This window comes from Crinia signifera, chromosome 3 (genome assembly GCF_055691185.1).
Source record: "Crinia signifera chromosome 3, ASM5569118v1, whole genome shotgun sequence".
NCBI classification, from domain to species: Eukaryota; Metazoa; Chordata; class Amphibia; order Anura; family Myobatrachidae; genus Crinia; species Crinia signifera.
Window position 1 is genome coordinate 3863323 of NC_139219.1, and position 22364 is coordinate 3885686.

Genomic DNA, 22364 nt, shown 5'->3' on the forward strand with positions numbered 1-22364 from the left:
GTGACTGCTGACATCACTTTGGCACCAACTTCAAACAGGCTGATAACGGAATGGCTTGGAGCAGTACCAAAGGGGCAGACGAGGTGCTAGAACTGTTTGAAGTTGGTGCCAATGTAATCTCAGCAGTCACGTGACATCTCACTCTATTTAACGTACAGTAAGCCCCACCCCATGACTGAAATTATCCAATGAAAACTTGCTACAGTTGGGAAATGAATGGCTCTGTACAGCCGGTAATCGCCAACATCACCTAATCTGGAGTCACTGCATGATACAACATTGGAAGCGATAACGAGCGGATGACTATATATTGCAGCAGGTAATGATCAGGCTATTATAGAATCTGTTACCACAATCACCCTATCATTTGGGTTTCCCCCATCCAGTCTCATTATTCCCAGAGTTTGCTGTACACTGTTTGCTTTGGAAATAGGATTTTGTTACTTGACCTCCCTTCCTCTACTGATGTCTTACATGTTCTCCTGGATGTCCTTGCTCCATTCCTGTCTCTTCAGCTTTTCTCTGGCTTCTTCCACCGAACAGAAAGATGTCGCCACTCTAAGCGTCGGCTCCAAAGGTTTGTAGCGCTGTAGAAATACTTCATCTGCATCACGAAATGGTCCCTGATGAGAACAATACAGGGAGCATTAGTCATTGTGCAAGCTTAGGACAGACTGTACTGCAGGTACAATACAGGGAGCATTAGTCATTGTGCACGCTTAGGACAGACTGTACCGCAGGTACAATACAGGGAGCATTAGTCATTGTGCATGCTTAGGACAGACTGTACTGTGGGTACAATACAGGGAGCATTAGTCATTGTGCACGCTTAGGACAGACTGTACTGCAGGTACAATACAGGGAGCATTAGTCATTGTGCACGCTTAGGACAGACTGTACCGCAGGTACAATACAGGGAGCATTAGTCATTGTGCATGCTTAGGACAGACTGTACTGTGGGTACAATACAGGGAGCATTAGTCATTGTGCACGCTTAGGACAGACTATACCGCAGGTACAATACAGGGAGCATTAGTCATTGTGCACGCTTAGGACAGACTGTACTGCAGGTACAATACAGGGAGCATTAGTCATTGTGCATGCTTAGGACAGACTGTACTGTGGGTACAATACAGGGAGCATTAGTCATTGTGCACGCTTAGGACATACTGTACTGCAGGTACGATACAGGGAGCATTAGTCATTGTGCACACTTAGGACATACTGTACTGCAGGTACAATACAGGGAGCATTAATCATTGTGCACGCTTAGGACATACTGTACTGCAGGTACAATACAGGGAGCATTAGTCATTGTGCACACTTAGGACATACTGTACTGCAGGTACAATACAGGGAGCATTAGTCATTGTGCATGCTTAGGACAGACTGTACTGCAGGTACAATACAGGGAGCATTAGTCACTGTACATGCTTAGGACAGACTGTACTGCAGGTACAATACAGGGAGCATTAGTCATTGTGCATGCTTAGGACAGACTGGGTACAATACAGGGAGCATTAGTCATTGTGCACGCTTAGGACAGACTGTACTGCAGGTATAATACAGGGAGCATTAGTCATTGTGCATGCTTTGGACATACAGTACTGTGGGTACAATACAGGGAGCATTAGTCATTGTGCACGCTTAGGACATACAGTACTGCAGGTACAATACAGGGAGCATTAGTCATTGTGCATCCTTAGGACAGACTGTACTGCAGGTACAATACAGGGAGCATTAGTCATTGTGCATGCTTAGGACAGACTGGGTACAATACAGGGACCATTAGTCATTGTGCATGCTTAGGACAGACTGGGTACAATACAGAGAGCATTAGTCATTGCACATGCTTAGGACATACTGTGGGTACAATACAGGGAGCATTAGTCATTGTGCATGCTTAGGACAGACTGTACTGTGGGTACAATACAGGGAGCATTAGTCATTGTGCACGCTTAGGACATACTGTACTGCAGGTACAATACAGGGAGCATTAGTCATTGTGCATGCTTAGGACAGACTGTACTGCAGGTACAATACAGGGAGCATTAGTCACTGTGCATGCTTAGGACAGACTGTACTGCAGGTACAATACAGGGAGCATTAGTCATTGTGCATGCTTAGGACAGACTGGGTACAATACAGAGAGCATTAGTCATTGCACATGCTTAGGACATACTGTGGGTACAATACAGGGAGCATTAGCCATTGTGAAAGCTTAGGACATACTGTGGGTACAATACAGGCAGCATTAGTCATTGTGCACGCTTAGGACATACAGTACTGTGGGTACAATACAGGGAGCATTAGTCATTGTGCACACTTAGGACATACTGTACTGCAGGTACAATACAGGGAGCATTAATCATTGTGCACGCTTAGGACAGACTGTACTGCAGGTACAATACAGGGAGCATTAGTCATTGTGCACACTTAGGACATACTGTACTGCAGGTACAATACAGGGAGCATTAATCATTGTGCACGCTTAGGACAGACTGTACTGCAGGTACAATACAGGGAGCATTAGTCATTGTGCACGCTTAGGACATACTGTACTGCAGGTACAATACAGGGAGCATTAGTCATTGTGCATGCTTAGGACAGACTGGGTACAATACAGGGACCATTAGTCATTGTGCATGCTTAGGACAGACTGGGTACAATACAGAGAGCATTAGTCATTGCACATGCTTAGGACATACTGTGGGTACAATACAGGGAGCATTAGTCATTGTGCATGCTTAGGACAGACTGTACTGTGGGTACAATACAGGCAGCATTAGTCATTGTGCACGCTTAGGACATACAGTACTGTGGGTACAATACAGGGAGCATTAGTCATTGTGCACGCTTAGGACATACAGTACTGTGGGTACAATACAGGGAGCATTAGTCATTGTGCATGCTTAGGACAGACTGTACTGCAGGTACAATACAGGGAGCATTAGTCATTGTGCATGCTTAGGACAGACTGTACTGCAGGTACAATACAGGGAGCATTAGTCATTGTGCACGCTTAGGACAGACTGTACTGCAGGTACAATACAGGGAGCATTAGTCATTGTGCATGTTTGGACATACAGTACTGTGGGTACAATACAGGGAGCATTAGTCACTGTGCATGCTTAGGACAGACTGGGTACAATACAGGGAGCATTAGTCATTGTGCATGCTTAGGACAGACTGTACTGCAGGTATAATGCAGGGAGCATTAGTCATTGTGCATGCTTAGGACAGACTGTACTGCAGGTACAATACAGGGAGCATTAGTCATTGTGCATGCTTAGGACAGACTGTACTGCAGGTACAATACAGGGAGCATTAGTCATTGTGCACGCTTAGGACATACTGTACTGCAGGTACAATACAGGGAGCATTAGTCATTGTGCATGCTTAGGACAGACTGGGTACAATACAGGGAGCATTAGTCATTGTGCATGTTTGGACATACAGTACTGTGGGTACAATACAGGGAGCATTAGTCACTGTGCATGCTTAGGACAGACTGTACTGTGGGTACAATACAGGGAGCATTAGTCATTGTGCATGCTTAGGACAGACTGTACTGCAGGTACAATACAGGGAGCATTAGTCATTGTGCATGCTTTGGACATACAGTACTGCAGGTACAATACAGGGAGCATTAATCATTGTGCACGCTTAGGACAGACTGTACTGCAGGTACAATACAGGGAGCATTAGTCATTGTGCACGCTTAGGACATACTGTACTGCAGGTACAATACAGGGAGCATTAGTCATTGTGCATGCTTAGGACAGACTGTACTGCAGGTACAATACAGGGAGCATTAGTCACTGTGCATGCTTAGGACAGACTGTACTGCAGGTACAATACAGGGAGCATTAGTCATTGTGCATGCTTAGGACAGACTGGGTACAATACAGAGAGCATTAGTCATTGCACATGCTTAGGACATACTGTGGGTACAATACAGGGAGCATTAGCCATTGTGAAAGCTTAGGACATACTGTGGGTACAATACAGGCAGCATTAGTCATTGTGCATGCTTAGGACATACAGTACTGTGGGTACAATACAGGGAGCATTAGTCATTGTGCATGCTTAGGACAGACTGTACTGTGGGTACAATACAGGGAGCATTAGTCATTGTGCACGCTTAGGACAGACTGTACTGTGGGTACAATACAGGGAGCATTAGTCACTGTACATGCTTAGGACAGACTGTACTGCAGGTACAATACAGGGAGCATTAGTCATTGTGCATGCTTAGGACAGACTGTACTGTGGGTACAATACAGGGAGCATTAGTCATTGTGCACGCTTAGGACATACTATGGGTACAATACAGGGAGCATTAGTCATTGCATATGCTTAGAACAGACTGAGTGTGCAATACAGGCAGCATTAGTCATTGTGCATTCTTAGGACATACTGTACTGCAGGTACAATACAGGGAGCATTAGTCACTGTGCATTCTTAGGACATACAGTACTGTGGGTACAATACAGGCAGCATTAGTCATAGTGCATGCTTAGGACATACTGCTGATATGTCATTGGTTGCTATGGGATACACTGGGATATTCAGTAAGCGTTATTAGTTACATCTGACTGACAGAGCTCATGTCTGCTCCTTAGTCCTGTAGGTTATCAGTAACCAGCCGCAGCAGCCGACTGGGGAAGGGACAATTCACACCTCATTTCTGCTCAATAAGGTTTTACATTCATCCAAATCAATAGAACCCAGTCCCCATAAAAGTCCCATAGCGTAAATAACACAATGGGCAGATAAGTATGACGGGAGCGTCTCACAGCTGGCAGAGGGTGCTTCGTTTTAGGGCCGTTAATGGGATTTTCTATACGAATATATATCCAGTTAACGTGTGGTGAGGATATGGAAATGTGCGGACAATGGAGAAGGCGTAGCTAAATATATCAAACAAAAACTTTATACCCCAGACTAACAGCATGGAAGTATACCAAAATCTAGCAGTACAAACATGGCCGCCTCCATACTATGACTTGTCACACTGTGCAGGCAGCCATTTTGTAGAAGTCATAACATCCAGCCATCAGTTATGTAGGAGGCACAGAGATCTCCGGGGCACATTCTCAGGAATACTCATCGTATCATCCTAATATCGCCGCTTACATCAGTACGCAGCAGGAGCCTATCAGGGTGAGGGGCACACAAATGATTTACCGTAAGATACTAGGTCTGGTATAACAAATGGGGCTAAACTGCAACCGCTCCTATTCCTGCTACCGCTATAACGGCCTGCACGCTCCTATCCCTGCTACCGCAATAAGTGCCTGCACGCTCCTATCCCTGCTACCGCTATAACGGCCTGCACGCTCCTATCCCTGCTACCGCTATAAGGGCCTGCACGCTCCTATCCCTGCTACCGCTATAACGGCCTGCACGCTCCTATCCCTGCTACAGCTATAACGGCCTGCACGCTCCTATCCCTGCTACCGCTATAAGGGCCTGCACGCTCCTATCCCTGCTACCGCTATAACGGCCTGCACGCTCCAATCCCTGCTACCGCTATAACGGCCTGCACGCTCCTATCCCTGCTACCGCTATAAGGGCCTGCACGCTCCTATCCCTGCTACCGCTATAACGGCCTGCACGCTCCTATCCCTGCTACCGCTATAACGGCCTGCACGCTCCTATCCCTGCTACCGCGATAAGGGCCTACACGCTCCTATCCCTGCTACCGCTATAACGGCCTGCACGCTCCTATCCCTGCTACCGCTATAACGGCCTTCACGCTCCTATCCCTGCTACCGCTATAAGGGCTTGCACGCTCCTATCCCTCCTACCGCTATAAGGGCCTGCACGCTCCTATCCCTGCTACCGCTATAACGGCCTACACGCTCCTATCCCTGCTACCGCTATAACGGCCTGCACGCTCCTATCCCTGCTACCGCTATAACGGCCTGCACGCTCCTATACCTGCTACCGCTATAAGGGCCTGCACGCTCCTATCCCTACTACCGCTATAACGGCCTGCACGCTCCTATCCCTGCTACCCCTATAACGGCCTGCACGCTCCTATCCCTGCTACCGCTATAACGGCCTGCACGCTCCTATCCCTGCTACCCCTATAACGGCCTGCACGCTCCAATCCCTGCTACCGCTATAACGGCCTGCACGCTCCTATCCCTGCTCCCGCTATAAGGGCCTGCACGCTCCTATCCCTGCTACCGCTATAACGGCCTGCACGCTCCAATCCCTGCTACCGCTATAACGGCCTGCACGCTCCTATCCCTGCTACCGCTATAAGGGCCTGCACGCTCCTAACCCTGCTACCGCTATAACGGCCTGCACGCTCCTATCCCTGCTACCGCTATAACGGCCTGCACGCTCCTATCCCTGCTACCGCTATAACGGCCTGCACGCTCCTATCCCTGCTACTGCTATAACGGCCTGCACGCTCCTATCCCTGCTACCCCTATAACGGCCTGCACGCTCCAATCCCTGCTACCGCTATAACGGCCTGCACGCTCCTATCCCTGCTCCTGCTATAAGGGCCTGCACGCTCCTATCCCTGCTACCGCTATAACGGCCTGCACGCTCCTATCCCTGCTACCGCTATAACGGCCTGCACGCTCCTATCCCTGCTACCGCTATAACGGCCTGCACGCTCCTATCCCTGCTAACGCTATAAGGGCCTGCACGCTCCTATACCTGCTACCGCTATAAGGGCCTGCACGCTCCTATACCTGCTACCGCTATAATGGCCTGCACGCTCCTATCCCTGCTACCGCTATAAGGGCCTGCACGTTCCTATCCCTGCTACCGCTATAACGGCCTGCACGCTCCTATCTCTGCTACCGCTATAAGGGCCTGCACGCTCCTATCCCTGCTACCGCTATAACGGCCTGCACGCTCCAATCCCTGCTACCGCTATAACGGCCTGCACGCTCCTATCCCTGCTACCGCTATAAGGGCCTGCACGCTCCTAACCCTGCTACCGCTATAACGGCCTGCACGCTCCTATCCCTGCTACCGCTATAACGGCCTGCACGCTCCTATCCCTGCTACCGCGATAAGGGCCTACACGCTCCTATCCCTGCTACCGCTATAACGGCCTGCACGCTCCTATCCCTGCTACCGCTATAACGGCCTTCACGCTCCTATCCCTGCTACCGCTATAAGGGCTTGCACGCTCCTATCCCTCCTACCGCTATAAGGGCCTGCACGCTCCTATCCCTGCTACCGCTATAACGGCCTACACACTCCTATCCCTGCTACTGCTATAACGGCCTGCACGCTCCTATCCCTGCTACAGCTATAACGGCCTGCACGCTCCTATACCTGCTACCGCTATAAGGGCCTGCACGCTCCTATCCCTACTACCGCTATAACGGCCTGCACGCTCCTATCCCTGCTACCCCTATAACGGCCTGCACGCTCCTATCCCTGCTACCGCTATAACGGCCTGCACGCTCCTATCCCTGCTACCCCTATAACGGCCTGCACGCTCCAATCCCTGCTACCGCTATAACGGCCTGCACGCTCCTATCCCTGCTCCCGCTATAAGGGCCTGCACGCTCCTATCCCTGCTACCGCTATAACGGCCTGCACGCTCCTATCCCTGCTACCGCTATAACGGCCTGCACGCTCCTATCCCTGCTACCACTATAAGGGCCTGCACGCTCCTATCCCTGCTACCGCTATAACGGCCTGCACGCTCCAATCCTTGCTACCGCTATAACGGCCTGCACGCTCCTATCCCTGCTACCGCTATAAGGGCCTGCACGCTCCTATCCCTGCTACCGCTATAACGGCCTGCACGCTCCTATCCCTGCTACAGCTATAACGGCCTGCACGCTCCTATCCCTGCTACCGCTATAAGGGCCTGCACGCTCCTATCCCTGCTACCGCTATAACGGCCTGCACGCTCCAATCCCTGCTACCGCTATAACGGCCTGCACGCTCCTATCCCTGCTACCGCTATAAGGGCCTGCACGCTCCTATCCCTGCTACCGCTATAACGGCCTGCACGCTCCTATCCCTGCTACCGCTATAACGGCCTGCACGCTCCTATCCCTGCTACCGCGATAAGGGCCTACACGCTCCTATCCCTGCTACCGCTATAACGGCCTGCACGCTCCTATCCCTGCTACCGCTATAACGGCCTTCACGCTCCTATCCCTGCTACCGCTATAAGGGCTTGCACGCTCCTATCCCTCCTACCGCTATAAGGGCCTGCACGCTCCTATCCCTGCTACCGCTATAACGGCCTACACGCTCCTATCCCTGCTACCGCTATAACGGCCTGCACGCTCCTATCCCTGCTACCGCTATAACGGCCTGCACGCTCCTATACCTGCTACCGCTATAAGGGCCTGCACGCTCCTATCCCTACTACCGCTATAACGGCCTGCACGCTCCTATCCCTGCTACCCCTATAACGGCCTGCACGCTCCTATCCCTGCTACCGCTATAACGGCCTGCACGCTCCTATCCCTGCTACCCCTATAACGGCCTGCACGCTCCAATCCCTGCTACCGCTATAACGGCCTGCACGCTCCTATCCCTGCTCCCGCTATAAGGGCCTGCACGCTCCTATCCCTGCTACCGCTATAACGGCCTGCACGCTCCTATCCCTGCTACCGCTATAACGGCCTGCACGCTCCTATCCCTGCTACCGCTATAAGGGCCTGCACGCTCCTATCCCTGCTACCGCTATAACGGCCTGCACGCTCCAATCCTTGCTACCGCTATAACGGCCTGCACGCTCCTATCCCTGCTACCGCTATAAGGGCCTGCACGCTCCTATCCCTGCTACCGCTATAACGGCCTGCACGCTCCTATCCCTGCTACAGCTATAACGGCCTGCACGCTCCTATCCCTGCTACCGCTATAAGGGCCTACACGCTCCTATCCCTGCTACCGCTATAACGGCCTGCACGCTCCTATCCCTGCTACAGCTATAACGGCCTGCACGCTCCTATCCCTGCTACCGCTATAAAGGGATTTTTGTAAGAACTTACCGTTCGAATCCCTTTCTCTGATATGGTCCTGGTGACACAGCTCAACACTGGGATGTAGGAGGGTCCGAAGGAGCCAGGCACCTATCCTAAAGTTTTAGAGGGTAGGCTCCTCCCCTACTGCATCCCTGGACTCTTCAGTTCAATCTTTCAAAGCCACTGGAATACATAACTCAGTACAAACGCCTGCACATATTATATGCACATTTTATAACAGAAAACTGTTAACTTTTAACCATTTTAACATGAACATCATGAAACTTCTGGCATACTTACTGAGCGTAAGGGAGGGATCGCTGTGTCACCAGGACCATATCAGAGAAAGGGATTCGAACGGTAAGTTCTTACAAAAATCCCTTTTTCTCTTTCAATGGTCCTGGTGACACAGCTCAACACTTTGGGAGGGTACGCTCAGGTCTGCAGCTCTCAGCACTGCTCGCCCGAATGATGCGTCCTCCGACGCGAACTCATGGAATCTATAGAATTTGGCAAATGTGTGAACAGATGACCAAGTGGCAGCTCTGCAAACCCGCTCAGCTGTGGCCCCATGTCGAACCGCCCAAGAGGTGGCAACTGACCTGGTGGTATGCGCATTTATTTTGGCCGGTACTGGTCTACCCACTTTGGTGTATGCAAAAGCTATCACAGACCGCAACCACCTAGCAATAGTCTGCTTAGATGCAGGCCAACCAATTTTGTGTACGTCGTACAATACCAACAATGTGTCAGTCTTCCTGACACTCTTCACTCTGTCCACATATATGCGTAAGGCACGCACAACATCCAAAGTTCTCAACTTGTCCCTTTTCTTAGAACCCTCTGGGGGTTGAAACACAGGTAGAACTATCTCCTGATTTAAATGGAAAGTAGATACCACCTTCGGTAAAAACTGAGGCACTGTTCTTAAAACAGCCCTGTCATCATGAAAAATTAAGAAGGGAGATTTACATGACAAAGCTCCCAATTCTGAAACTCTTTTAGCAGATGCTACTGCTAACAAAAACACTAGCTTCCACGTGAGAAACTTAAAGTCAGCCGACCTTAAAGGTTCAAAAGGTGCCTTTTGAAGGCATTCCAAAACCAGTGATAGATCCCAAGGTGCTACTGGTTGCTTGTATGGAGGTTTCAACCTGGATACTCCTTGTAAAAAGGTTTGAATTTCCGGCAAAATGGCTATCTTTTTCTGGAAATAGATGGACAAAGCCGAAATCTGTACCTTCAGTGACTGAAGGCTTAGGCCCGATGAAAAACCATCTTGTAAAAATTCCATCATTCTTGATAGCTTAAAATGAGATGTATGAGCCTTTCTTCTCTCACACCATCGAATGTAAGTCTTCCAGACTCTATAATAATTTGCCGAAGATACAGCTTTTCTGGCTTTTATCATAGTCTGTACTACTGCCTCAGAAAACCCTTTTCTTTTCAAAATGGTGGTTTCAATAGCCAGGCCGTCAAAATCAATCGATCTGAATCCAGGTGATTGAATGGGCCTTGTCTTAGAAGGTCTGGTCTCAGAGGTAGACGCCATGAGTCCACAGACAACCTCTGAAGCCTCGAGTACCAGGATCTCCTTGGCCAATCTGGGGCCACTAAGATCACTGGAACCTTCTGCCCCTGTATTTTCTTCAGAAGTCTCGGTAACATTGGTACTGGTGGGAATGCATAAAGGAGATCTCCCTGCCAGTGAATAGTCATGGCATCCACTGCCTCCGCTAGTGGATCCCTTGTTCTGGCATAGAACCTGGGCACTTGACGGTTGATCCTGGATGCCATCAGGTCCACATCCGGAGTTCCCCACATCGAAGTGATTTGGTGAAACACCTGAGGGTGTAAGCTCCATTCCCCTTCCTTGAGCTCCTCCCTGCTCAGGAAGTCGGCTTCTATATTCTCTATTCCTGGGATGAATATAGCCGATACAGCTGGAACATTCTGTTCCGCCCATAGGAAGATTCTGGATACCTCCCACATGGCCAATCTGCTGCGTGTACCTCCCTGGTGATTCAGATACGCCACAGCTGTGGCATTGTCGGTCTGAATCCTCAAAGGAAGGTTCTGTAACCTGTCTCCCGCCAAGGAGATCACTTTCCAGACAGCTCTCAGCTCCAAGATGTTGATTGGTAACGCTGATTCCTCTGCCGTCCACAGGCCCTGAAGCCTGAGATCCAGGGCTATTGCCCCCCAGCCCCTGAGACTGGCGTCGGTAGTTACTATCAACCAGTCCCAGGTCTGTAATGACCGACCCCACTGAAGAAAATCTACTTCTGTCCACCATTTCAAGGATTCTCGGGTATCCGAAGACAGCACTATCATCTCGGATTTCATGGTCAAAGTGTTTCCTGACCAGGCTGACAAAATGTTCCATTGGAACCTCCGAGAGTGGAACCTGGCAAATTGAAGCGTCTCGAATGACGCCACCATCTTCCCCAGGAGCTTGAGGCACCTCCATACTGAAATGCTCTGAGCCCTGAGAATCTCCTGGACTAGGGTGACCAGATCCCTGGCCTTTACCTCCGGGAGGAATACCCGATGAAGATGGGTGTCCAGTATGACTCCCAAGAATTGGAGCCTTTGTGACGGTACCAACTGAGATTTTTGCAAATTTAAAATCCAGCCGTGAGCCTGCAAAAAACTGATGGCCTCTGCCAAGTGACTCTGCAGCATGGCTGCTGACTCTGCTTTGAACAGGAGATCGTCCAAATAGGGTATTACTGTGATTCCCCTGAGCCTCAGCACCGCCGCCATCACTGACATTATCTTTGTGAATACCCTTGGCGCGGTTGCTAGCCCAAAGGGTAACGCCCGGAATTGTAAATGCAGGTCTCCTATGGCAAACCTCAACAAGGTCTGATGTTCCGGGTGTATAGGAACGTGCAAATATGCGTCCTGGACATCCATGGACGCCAAAAATTCTCCCTGGTCCAGACTCAGGAGTACTGACCGTAGAGACTCCATTTTGAAATGGTCTACCCATAAATGAACATTTAGAGACTTCAAATTTAGTATTGGTCTGAAAGACCCGTCTGGTTTGGGCACCAGGAACAGCGTGGAGTAAAAGCCTTTCTTCCACTCTGTCTTGGGGACTAGTGTAACCACCCCTTTTTCCAAAAGGGAGTGCGCTGCTCTCACAAAAGCTGTACGCAGTCGTGCCTCCTTTGGTAAGGATGTGGGAATGAACCTCTTCGGAGGTGGCCCTCTGAAAGGGATTTTGTAACCCTGTGTTATGATGTCTAGCACCCAGGCATCCTGGCCTAGAGAAGCCCAAGCGTCCCTGAAGTGTGTGAGACGCCCACCCACTTTTGTCACTGTCGGGCAAAGCCCCTGACAGTCATGCAGAGGGTTTATCCTCTCCTTTATTGGCAGGCTTCTTGTGAAAAGAGCCAAATTTTGACTTTTGTGTCTTGCCTCTAGAGGGCTGAAACCTTCCCCTGAAAGACTGTCCTCGAAAGGACGCACCACCTCTAGGGGAGGGCCGAAAGGACGGCTTAAAAGCAGAAAATCTGGATGTCTGCTTTGCTGAGGAGGCCGGCAGGAATGTACTTTTGCCGCCTGTGGCCTGTTTTATAATCTCCTCTAATTCGGTACCAAAGAGTACCTTTCCTTTGAAGGCTAATGTTTCCAGAGCCTTCTTGGACTCATTGTCTGCTTCCCAGGCTTTAAGCCAAAGCACTCTCCTGGCATTAATGGAGACTGTGGACACTCTGGTTGCCATTTTAATAGCTTCCTCCTCTGCTTCAACTGCATATTCTGCTGCTGCCTTAATATTTTCTGCAAGCAGTAATGCACCCGGGTCAGCCTGCAGCATGGTGCATAATTCACCAGCCCACTCTATCATGGCCTTAGAAACCCAGGCTGAAGCAATAAGGGGTCGTAAGGTAAACCCCACCCCTTCAAAAATAGCCTTGAGGTTTCCCTCCAGCTTTTTATCCACAGAATCTTTAAAAGCTGCACCGCCTTGTACTGGTAATACAGTAGCTTTGGACAAACGTGCCACTGAAGCGTCCACAACTGGGACCCTTTCCCAGAGCTCCGCATGAGACTCTGGCATGGGGTACAGATTAAGGAATCGTTTTGGCATCTGAAGCCTCTTATCAGGAGTTTTCCAAGCCCCTTCTAACAATTCCTGTAACCCCTCATCTGAAGGAAAAGTAACAGCCTCCTTCCGCTGTCGCTTAAAAACACCTTTAACAGGAGTCTTATCCTCCACAGTCAGCTTTAAAGCCTGCTTCACAGCTACAATGAGATCCTCTATACCAGCAGCAGAGTTCTCTTCCAAATCATCACCCTGATCCCAGGGGATGTCAGTATACTCTCCTTCCTCTTCATCTACCACAGTAGTTAAAGCATAAGACCTTCTAGGGGTCCCTGCCACATCATCCATTTTGTCCAGCATTTCACTGAACCTGTTAATGCCTTTTGCAGTATCCTGCATCACCTGGATAAGTGCAGGATCTGCCTGGGTAAGAGGCAAGGAGCCAGACGACTGCTGAGATGATGGCATAGGTCTCTGTGATTCTACCAGCCCATCACTCTGCCTGTCCAAAAGCTGCACCAAAGCGTTTACTGACCTGCCTAGGGCCCTGGCCCATGCAGGTTCCATATGCTCTGCCCTATGGGGATCACTGCCCATGGGTCTCACATCAGCGCAAGTAATACATAAGCCCCCCTTGGCCATCTGCTCAGGGACAAATTTTTGTGTGCAAACATTGCACGCGCTCAGTGCATTAAGGGCTCCCTCCCCCAAAACCACAGCCTGATGCTCAGACATGATGCAAGTGATAAATGTATATCTATCAGTATACACAGTGCAAACAATGTACAAGCGTTTATACAGAGCAATGCACCCAGTCACTTATCTGTCTGTTGGTTTCAACTGCGGGGAAGCGATGCCCAGGAAATCCAAGTCACTCTGCCAGGATCAGTAAGCCAGCTCAGCTCCGCTGCAAGCGTTCTGAAAGGCGCCAAAGTCAGAGTGAAGGAAGAGACCACAGGTCCCTGCTGCTGCGGGGTCCGTGACCTTTTGGCGCCAACCACCCCCAGCAAGCCGCTCCTTAGGTAGGATTTCCTAGTTCCAGTGTCTCCCCCTCAAATGGGGATCACTTGGAACATGCCTGTCACAACGCTGCTGTCCTCTCATCTAGGAGCTCAGCGTGTAAGCTCCGCATAAAATGGCCGCCGCCATCACGGAGCGCCTGTCCCCCATGATCCCCACCTAAACGTGGAGCCGGTTTCAGGGTACTCCGGAGCCCAGGCAGCCTTTTAGAAAAGGCTATAAGCGCTGCACAGGGAGACCAGACAGTGTCTCCCCTGTGCACAGTGAGCTGACAGGACGCGCTTCTGTCAGCTCCTGCTGCGCCAGCAGTGTGAGGATTCACTATGAGAATCCTCACACTGTGCCTACCTAGCTAGGGTAAAAGTTAATAAAATAATAAAAATCCCCTAACTACTCTAATTCTTCGGCTGCTCCTGCAGCCCTTTAGAATAGCACCCACTCCAGTGGGCACCTAACACGAACTGAAGAGTCCAGGGATGCAGTAGGGGAGGAGCCTACCCTCTAAAACTTTAGGATAGGTGCCTGGCTCCTTCGGACCCTCCTACATCCCAGTGTTGAGCTGTGTCACCAGGACCATTGAAAGAGAAAAGGGCCTACACGCTCCTATCCATGCTACCGCTATAACGGCCTGCACGCTCCTATCCCTGCTACCGCTATAACGGCCTGCACGCTCCTATCCCTGCTAGCGCTATAACGGCCTGCACGCTCCTATCCCTGCTACCGCTATAAGGGCTTGCACGCTCCTATCCCTCCTACCGCTATAAGGGCCTGCACGCTCCTATCCCTGCTACCGCTATAAGGGCCTGCACGCTCCTATCCCTGCTACCGCTATAAGGGCCTGCACGTTCCTATCCCTGTTACCGCTATAACGGCCTGCACGCTCCTATCCCTGCTACCGCTATAAGGGCCTGCACGCTCCTATCCCTGCTACCGCTATAAGGGCCTGCACGCTCCTATCCCTGCTACCGCTATAACGGCCTGCACGCTCCTATCCCTGCTACCGCCATAACGCCCTGCACGCTCCTATCCCTGCTACCGCTATAAGGGCCTGCACGCTCCTATCCCTGCTACCGCTATAAGGGCCTGCACGCTCCTATCCCTGCTACCGCTATAACGGCCTGCACGCTCCTATCCCTGCTACCGCTATAACGGCCTGCACGCTCCTATCCCTGCTACCGCTATAACGGCCTGCACGCTCCTATCCCTGCTACCGCTATAAGGGCCTGCACGCTCCTATCCCTGCTACTGCTATAATGACCTGCACGCTCCTATCCCTGCTACCGCTATAATGGCCTGCACGCTCCTATCCCTGCTAACGCTATAACGGCCTGCATGTTCCTATCCCTGCTACCGCTATAACGGCCTGCACGCTCCTATCCCTGCTACTGCTATAAGGGCCTGCACGCTCCTATCCCTGCTACCGCTATAAGGGCCTGCACGCTCCTATCCCTGCTACCGCTATAAGGGCCTACACGCTCCTATCCCTGCTACCGCTATAAGGGCCTGCACGCTCCTATTCCTGCTACCGCTATAACGGCCTGCACGCTCCTATCCCTGCTACCGCTATAACGGCCTGCACGCTCCTATCCCTGCTACCGCTATAACGGCCTGCACGCTCCTATCCCTGCTACCGCTATAAGGGCCTGCACGCTCCTATCCCTGCTACCGCTATAATGGCCTGCACGCTCCTATCCCTGCTACCGCTATAACGGCCTGCACGCTCCTATCCCTGCTACCGCTATAACGGCCTGCACGCTCCTATCCCTGCTACCGCTATAAGGGCCTGCACGCTCCTATCCTTACTACCGCTGTAACGGCCTGCACGCTCCTATCCCTGCTACCGCTATAACGGCCTGCACGCTCCTATCCCTCCTACCGCTATAAGGGCCTGCACGCTCCTATCCCTCCTACCGCTATAAGGGCCTGCACGCTCCTATCCCTGCTACCGCTATAAGGGCCTGCACGCTCCTATCCCTACTACCGCTATAACGGCCTGCACGCTCCTATCCCTGCTCCCGCTATCGTATACTTTCAATCACCCCTTTAGTTTGTTTAATATATATGTAGCACCCTTTACATTTATTATTACTTCTTACCTACTGTAGGTAAGTCCTATCACATATAATTTCCCCTATCCCTTTTACTATCACTTTAATTTCACACTAATGTGATGCCATGGGGTGGTTCTGCTGGGCTGACCTGGGGGGCCCTGTGCCCTGGACCTGTCCCAGAGTAGTGTTAGGGACTTGTCCTATTGAGGTAACCTGGACGCGGTGGACAAGCCGATACTAATGGCCATTACTATGCTAATAACCTCAATTGCAATATAGCAAGATATTAAAAGGTCTAGCATATATATTTAGTGTGCACCTGCAATCTCCTCCTCCTGCTTGCTGCACTACAAGTCTCAGCAGGTAGCACCTCATATGTCCAGGGTGTGCAGTTTAGGGCCCCTCCCCCTATGTACTATATATTGTGTATTCATACACACTGGAAGGAACTAGAGACGCCTTCCTCCTTAACTTGCACCCCACCCACCTGTCCCAAATTGATTTTAATTAGGTTGGAGTCCCAACATTCAAGACTGCACACCTCAGTTTGGCACTATGAGGGTAAGTCCTACTATACATATATGCTGAGTGTTAGTCTGTGGGACTGTGTTTGGGGCGCAGGGCTCTTTGGGCTGCTGTTGCTGGGCTGCTCCATGGCATCATATCGTATACTTTCAATCACCCCTTTAGTTTGTTTAATATATATGTAGGGGATGCGGTCATTTGGTCTACTGCATTATGGTCGACAGTCATTAGGTCGACATGCTAAAAGGTCGACATGGGAAAAGGTCGACATGGGAAAAGGTCGACATGATTCTAGTTCGAAAGGTCATTAGTTCGACAGGTCATTAGTTCGACAAGGTCATTAGTTCGACATTGTCTATGTCGACATTCACAAGGTCGACATGGAGTTTTTCACTGTTTTTTGAGCCAACATGTGCCGACAGGCGGTATTTCATGCCCTACCATCCACTAGGGCGTGGTGGGAGAATAAAATAGTGTGCCGAGCGTAGCGAGGCACCGTGCCCGACGCATCGCGAGCGCAGCGAGCGATGCGAGGGGATGCAGTGCACTTTAAACTGTGCCCATGTCGACTGTGTTGACATTCAGGTAAAAAAACAGTGAAAAACCCCATGTCGACCTTGTGAATGTCGACATAGACAATGTCGAACTAATGACCTTGTCGAACTAATGACCTGTCGAACTAATGACCTTTCGACCTAGAATCATGTCGACCTTTTCCCATGTCGACCTAGAGTCATGTCGGCCTTTTAGCATGTCGACCTAATGGATTCGACCTAATGACTTTCGACCATAATGCAATAGACCAAATGATCCCAACCCATATGTAGCACCCTTCACATTTATTATTACTTCTTACCTACTGTAGGTAAGTCCTATCACATATAATTTCCCCTATACCTTTTACTATCACTTTAATTTCACACTAATGTGATGCCATGGGGTGGTTCTGCTGGGCTGACCTGGGGGGCCCTGTGCCCTGGACCTGTCCCAGAGTAGTGTTAGGGACTTGTCCTAATGAGGTAACCTGGACGCGGTGGACAAGCCCATACTAATGGCCATTACTATGCTAATAACCTCAATTGCAATATAGCAAGATATTAAAAGGTCTAGCATATATATTTAGTGTGCACCTGCAATCTCCTCCTCCTGCTTGCTGCACTACAAGTCTCAGCAGGTAGCACCTCATATGTCCATAGGGTTACCACCTAGTCCCTTTAATTCCGGACACATATTAATTACACAGGTTCTGTGGCTGGCTGTCTTCAAGACTCCACTTCACCTGATTTTAAACTGCCACAGAACCTGTGTAATTAACATGTGTCCGGAATTAAAGGGACTAGGTGGTAACCCTATATGTCCAGGGTGTGCAGTTTAGGGCCCCTCCCCCTATGTATTATATATTGTGTATTCATACACACTGGAAGGAACTAGAGACGCCTTCCTCCTTAACTTGCACCCCACCCACCTGTCCCAAATTGATTTTAATTAGGTTGGAGTCCCAACATTCAAGACTGCACACCTCAGTTTGGCACTATGAGGGTAAGTCCTACTAAACATATATGCTGAGTGTTAGTCTGTGGGACTGTGTTTGGGGCGCAGGGCTCTTTGGGCTGCTGTTGCTGGGCTGCTCCATGGCATCATATCGTATACTTTCAATCACCCCTTTAGTTTGTTTAATATATATGTAGCACCCTTCACATTTATTATTACTTCTTACCTACTGTAGGTAAGTCCTATCACATATAATTTCCCCTATCCCTTTTACTATCACTTTAATTTCACACTAATGTGATGCCATGGGGTGGTTCTGCTGGGCTGGCCTGGGGGGCCCTGTGCCCTGGACCTGTCCCAGAGTAGTGTTAGGGACTTGTCCTATTGAGGTAACCTGGACGCGGTGGACAAGCCGATACTAATGGCCATCATTATGCTAATAACCTCCAATGCAATATAGCAAGATATTAAAAGGTCTAGCATATATATTTAGTGTGCACCTGCAATCTCCTCCTCCTGCTTCCCGCTATAAGGGCCTGCACGCTCGTATCCCTGCTACCGCTATAACGGCCTGCACGCTCCTATCCTTACTACCGCTATAACGGCCTGCAGCTCCTATCCCTGCTCCCGCTATAAGGGCCTGCACGCTCCTATCCCTGCTACCGCTATAACGGCCTGCACGCTCCTATCCTTACTACCGCTATAACGGCCTGCACGCTCCTATCCCTGCTCCCGCTATAAGGGCCTGCACGCTCCTATCCCTGCTACCGCTATAACGGCCTGCACGCTCGTATCCCTGCTACCTCTATAACGGCCTGCACGCTCCTATCCTTACTACCGCTATAACGGCCTGCACGCTCCTATCCCTGCTACCGCTATAACTGCCTACACGCTCCTATCCCTGCTACCGCTATAACGGCCTGCACGCTCCTATCCCTGCTACCGCTATAGCGGCCTGCACGCTCCTATCCCTGCTACCGCTATAAGGGCCTGCACGCTCCTATCCCTACTACCGCTATAACGGCCTGCACGCTCCTATCCATGCTACCCCTATAACGGCCTGCACGCTCCTATCCCTGCTCCCGCTATAAGGGCCTGCACGCTCCTATCAATCCTACCGCTATAACGGCTTGCACGCTCCTATCCTTACTACCGCTATAACGGCCTGCACGCTCCTATCCCTGCTAACGCTATAAGGGCCTGCACGCTCCTATACCTGCTACCGCTATAAGGGCCTGCACGCTCCTATACCTGCTACCGCTATAAGGGCCTGCACGCTCCTATCCCTGCTACCGCTATAAGGGCCTGCACGTTCCTATCCCTGCTACCGCTATAACGGCCTGCACGCTCCTATCTCTGCTACCGCTATAAGGGCCTGCACGCTCCTATCCCTGCTACCGCTATAACGGCCTGCACGCTCCAATCCCTGCTACCGCTATAACGGCCTGCACGCTCCTATCCCTGCTACCGCTATAAGGGCCTGCACGCTCCTATCCCTGCTACCGCTATAACGGCCTGCACGCTCCTATCCCTGCTACCGCTATAACGGCCTGCACGCTCCTATCCCTGCTACCCCTTTAAGGGCCTACACGCTCCTATCCCTGCTACCGCTATAACGGCCTGCACGCTCCTATCCCTGCTACCGCTATAACGGCCTTCACGCTCCTATCCCTGCTACCGCTATAAGGGCTTGCACGCTCCTATCCCTCCTACCGCTATAAGGGCCTGCACGCTCCTATCCCTGCTACCGCTATAACGGCCTACACGCTCCTATCCCTGCTACCGCTATAACGGCCTGCACGCTCCTATCCCTGCTACCGCTGTAACGGCCTGCACGCTCCTATACCTGCTACCGCTATAAGGGCCTGCACGCTCCTATCCCTGCTACCGCTATAACGGCCTGCACGCTCCTATCCCTGCTACCCCTATAACGGCCTGCACGCTCCTATCCCTGCTACCGCTATAACGGCCTGCACGCTCCTATCCCTGCTACCCCTATAACGGCCTGCACGCTCCAATCCCTGCTACCGCTATAATGGCCTGCACGCTCCTATCCCTGCTCCCGCTATAAGGGCCTGCACGCTCCTATCCCTGCTACCGCTATAACGGCCTGCACGCTCCTATCCCTGCTACCGCTATAACGGCCTGCACGCTCCTATCCCTGCTACCGCTATAAGGGCCTGCACGCTCCTATCCCTGCTACCGCTATAACGGCCTGCACGCTCCAATCCTTGCTACCGCTATAACGGCCTGCACGCTCCTATCCCTGCTACCGCTATAAGGGCCTGCACGCTCCTATCCCTGCTACCGCTATAACGGCCTGCACGCTCCTATCCCTGCTACAGCTATAACGGCCTGCACGCTCCAATCCCTGCTACCGCTATAACGGCCTGCACGCTCCTATCCCTGCTCCCGCTATAAGGGCCTGCACGCTCCTATCCCTGCTACCGCTATAACGGCCTGCACGCTCCTATCCCTGCTACCGCTATAACGGCCTGCACGCTCCTATCCCTGCTACCGCTATAAGGGCCTGCACGCTCCTATCCCTGCTACCGCTATAACGGCCTGCACGCTCCTATCCCTGCTACCGCTATAAGGGCCTACACGCTCCTATCCATGCTACCGCTATAACGGCCTGCACGCTCCAATCCCTGCTACCGCTATAAGGGCATGCACGCTCCTATCCCTGCTACCGCTATAACGGCCTGCAGGCTCCTATCCCTGCTACCGCTAGAACGGCCTGCACGCTCCTATCCCTGCTACCACTATAATGGCCTGCACGCTCCTATCCCTGCTACCGCTATAACGGCCTGCACGCTCCTATACCTGCTACCGCTATAACGGCCTGCACGCTCCTATCCTTGCTACCGCTATAACGGCCTGCACGCTCCTATCCCTGCTACCGCTATAAGGGCCTGCACGCTCCTATCCCTGCTACCGCTATAACGGCCTGCACGCTCCTATCCCTGCTACAGCTATAACGGCCTGCACGCTCCTATCCCTGCTACCGCTATAAGGGCCTACACGCTCCTATCCCTGCTACCGCTATAACGGCCTGCACGCTCCTATCCCTGCTACAGCTATAACGGCCTGCACGCTCCTATCCCTGCTACCGCTATAAGGGCCTACACGCTCCTATCCATGCTACCGCTATAACGGCCTGCACGCTCCTATCCCTGCTACCGCTATAACGGCCTGCACGCTCCTATCCCTGCTAGCGCTATAACGGCCTGCACGCTCCTATCCCTGCTACCGCTATAAGGGCTTGCACGCTCCTATCCCTCCTACCGCTATAAGGGCCTGCACGCTCCTATCCCTGCTACCGCTATAAGGGCCTGCACGCTCCTATCCCTGCTACTGCTATAAGGGCCTGCACGTTCCTATCCCTGTTACCGCTATAACGGCCTGCACGCTCCTATCCCTGCTACCGCTATAAGGGCCTGCACGCTCCTATCCCTGCTACCGCTATAACGGCCTGCACGCTCCTATCCCTGCTACCGCTATAAGGGCCTGCACGCTCCTATCCCTGCTACCGCTATAAGGGCCTGCACGCTCCTATCCCTGCTACCGCTATAAGGGCCTGCACGCTCCTATCCCTGCTACCGCTATAAGGGCCTGCACGCTCCTATCCCTGCTACCGCTATAATGGCCTGCACGCTCCTATCCCTGCTACCGCTATAAGGGCCTGCACGCTCCTATCCCTGCTACTGCTATAATGGCCTGCACGCTCCTATCCCTGCTACCGCTATAATGGCCTGCACGCTCCTATCCCTGCTAAAGCTATAACGGCCTGCACGTTCCTATCCCTGCTACCGCTATAACGGCCTGCACGCTCCTATCCCTGCTACCGCTATAAGGGCCTGCACGCTCCTATCCCTGCTACCGCTATGAGGGCCTGCACGCTCCTATCCCTGCTACCGCTATAAGGGCCTACACGCTCCTATCCCTGCTACCGCTATAAGGGCCTGCACGCTCCTATCCCTGCTTCCGCTATAACGGCCTGCACGCTCCTATCCCTGCTACCCCTATAACGGCCTGCACGCTTCTATCCCTGCTACCGCTATAACGGCCTGCACGCTCCTATCCCTGCTACCGCTATAAGGGCCTGCACGCTCCTATCCCTGCTACCGCTATAATGGCCTGCACGCTCCTATCCCTGCTACCGCTATAACGGCCTGCACGCTCCTATCCCTGCTACCGCTATAACGGCCTGCACGCTCCTATGCCTGCTACCGCTATAAGGGCCTGCACGCTCCT

The 22364-nt window shown here is 51.6% G+C and overlaps 1 protein-coding gene across 2 annotated transcripts in view; it reads right to left on the reverse strand.

The window, feature by feature from the left end:
* The window catches only part of SPATA17 (spermatogenesis associated 17), a 214344-nt gene that overhangs the window by 62549 nt on the left and 129431 nt on the right, over positions 1-22364 (reverse strand). For both annotated transcript variants that reach the window (XM_083175149.1, XM_083175148.1), the window contains one exon: positions 475-623. In XM_083175149.1, the coding sequence (XP_083031275.1) occupies positions 475-623 (149 nt within the window). The remainder of the gene's footprint in view (positions 1-474; positions 624-22364) is intronic.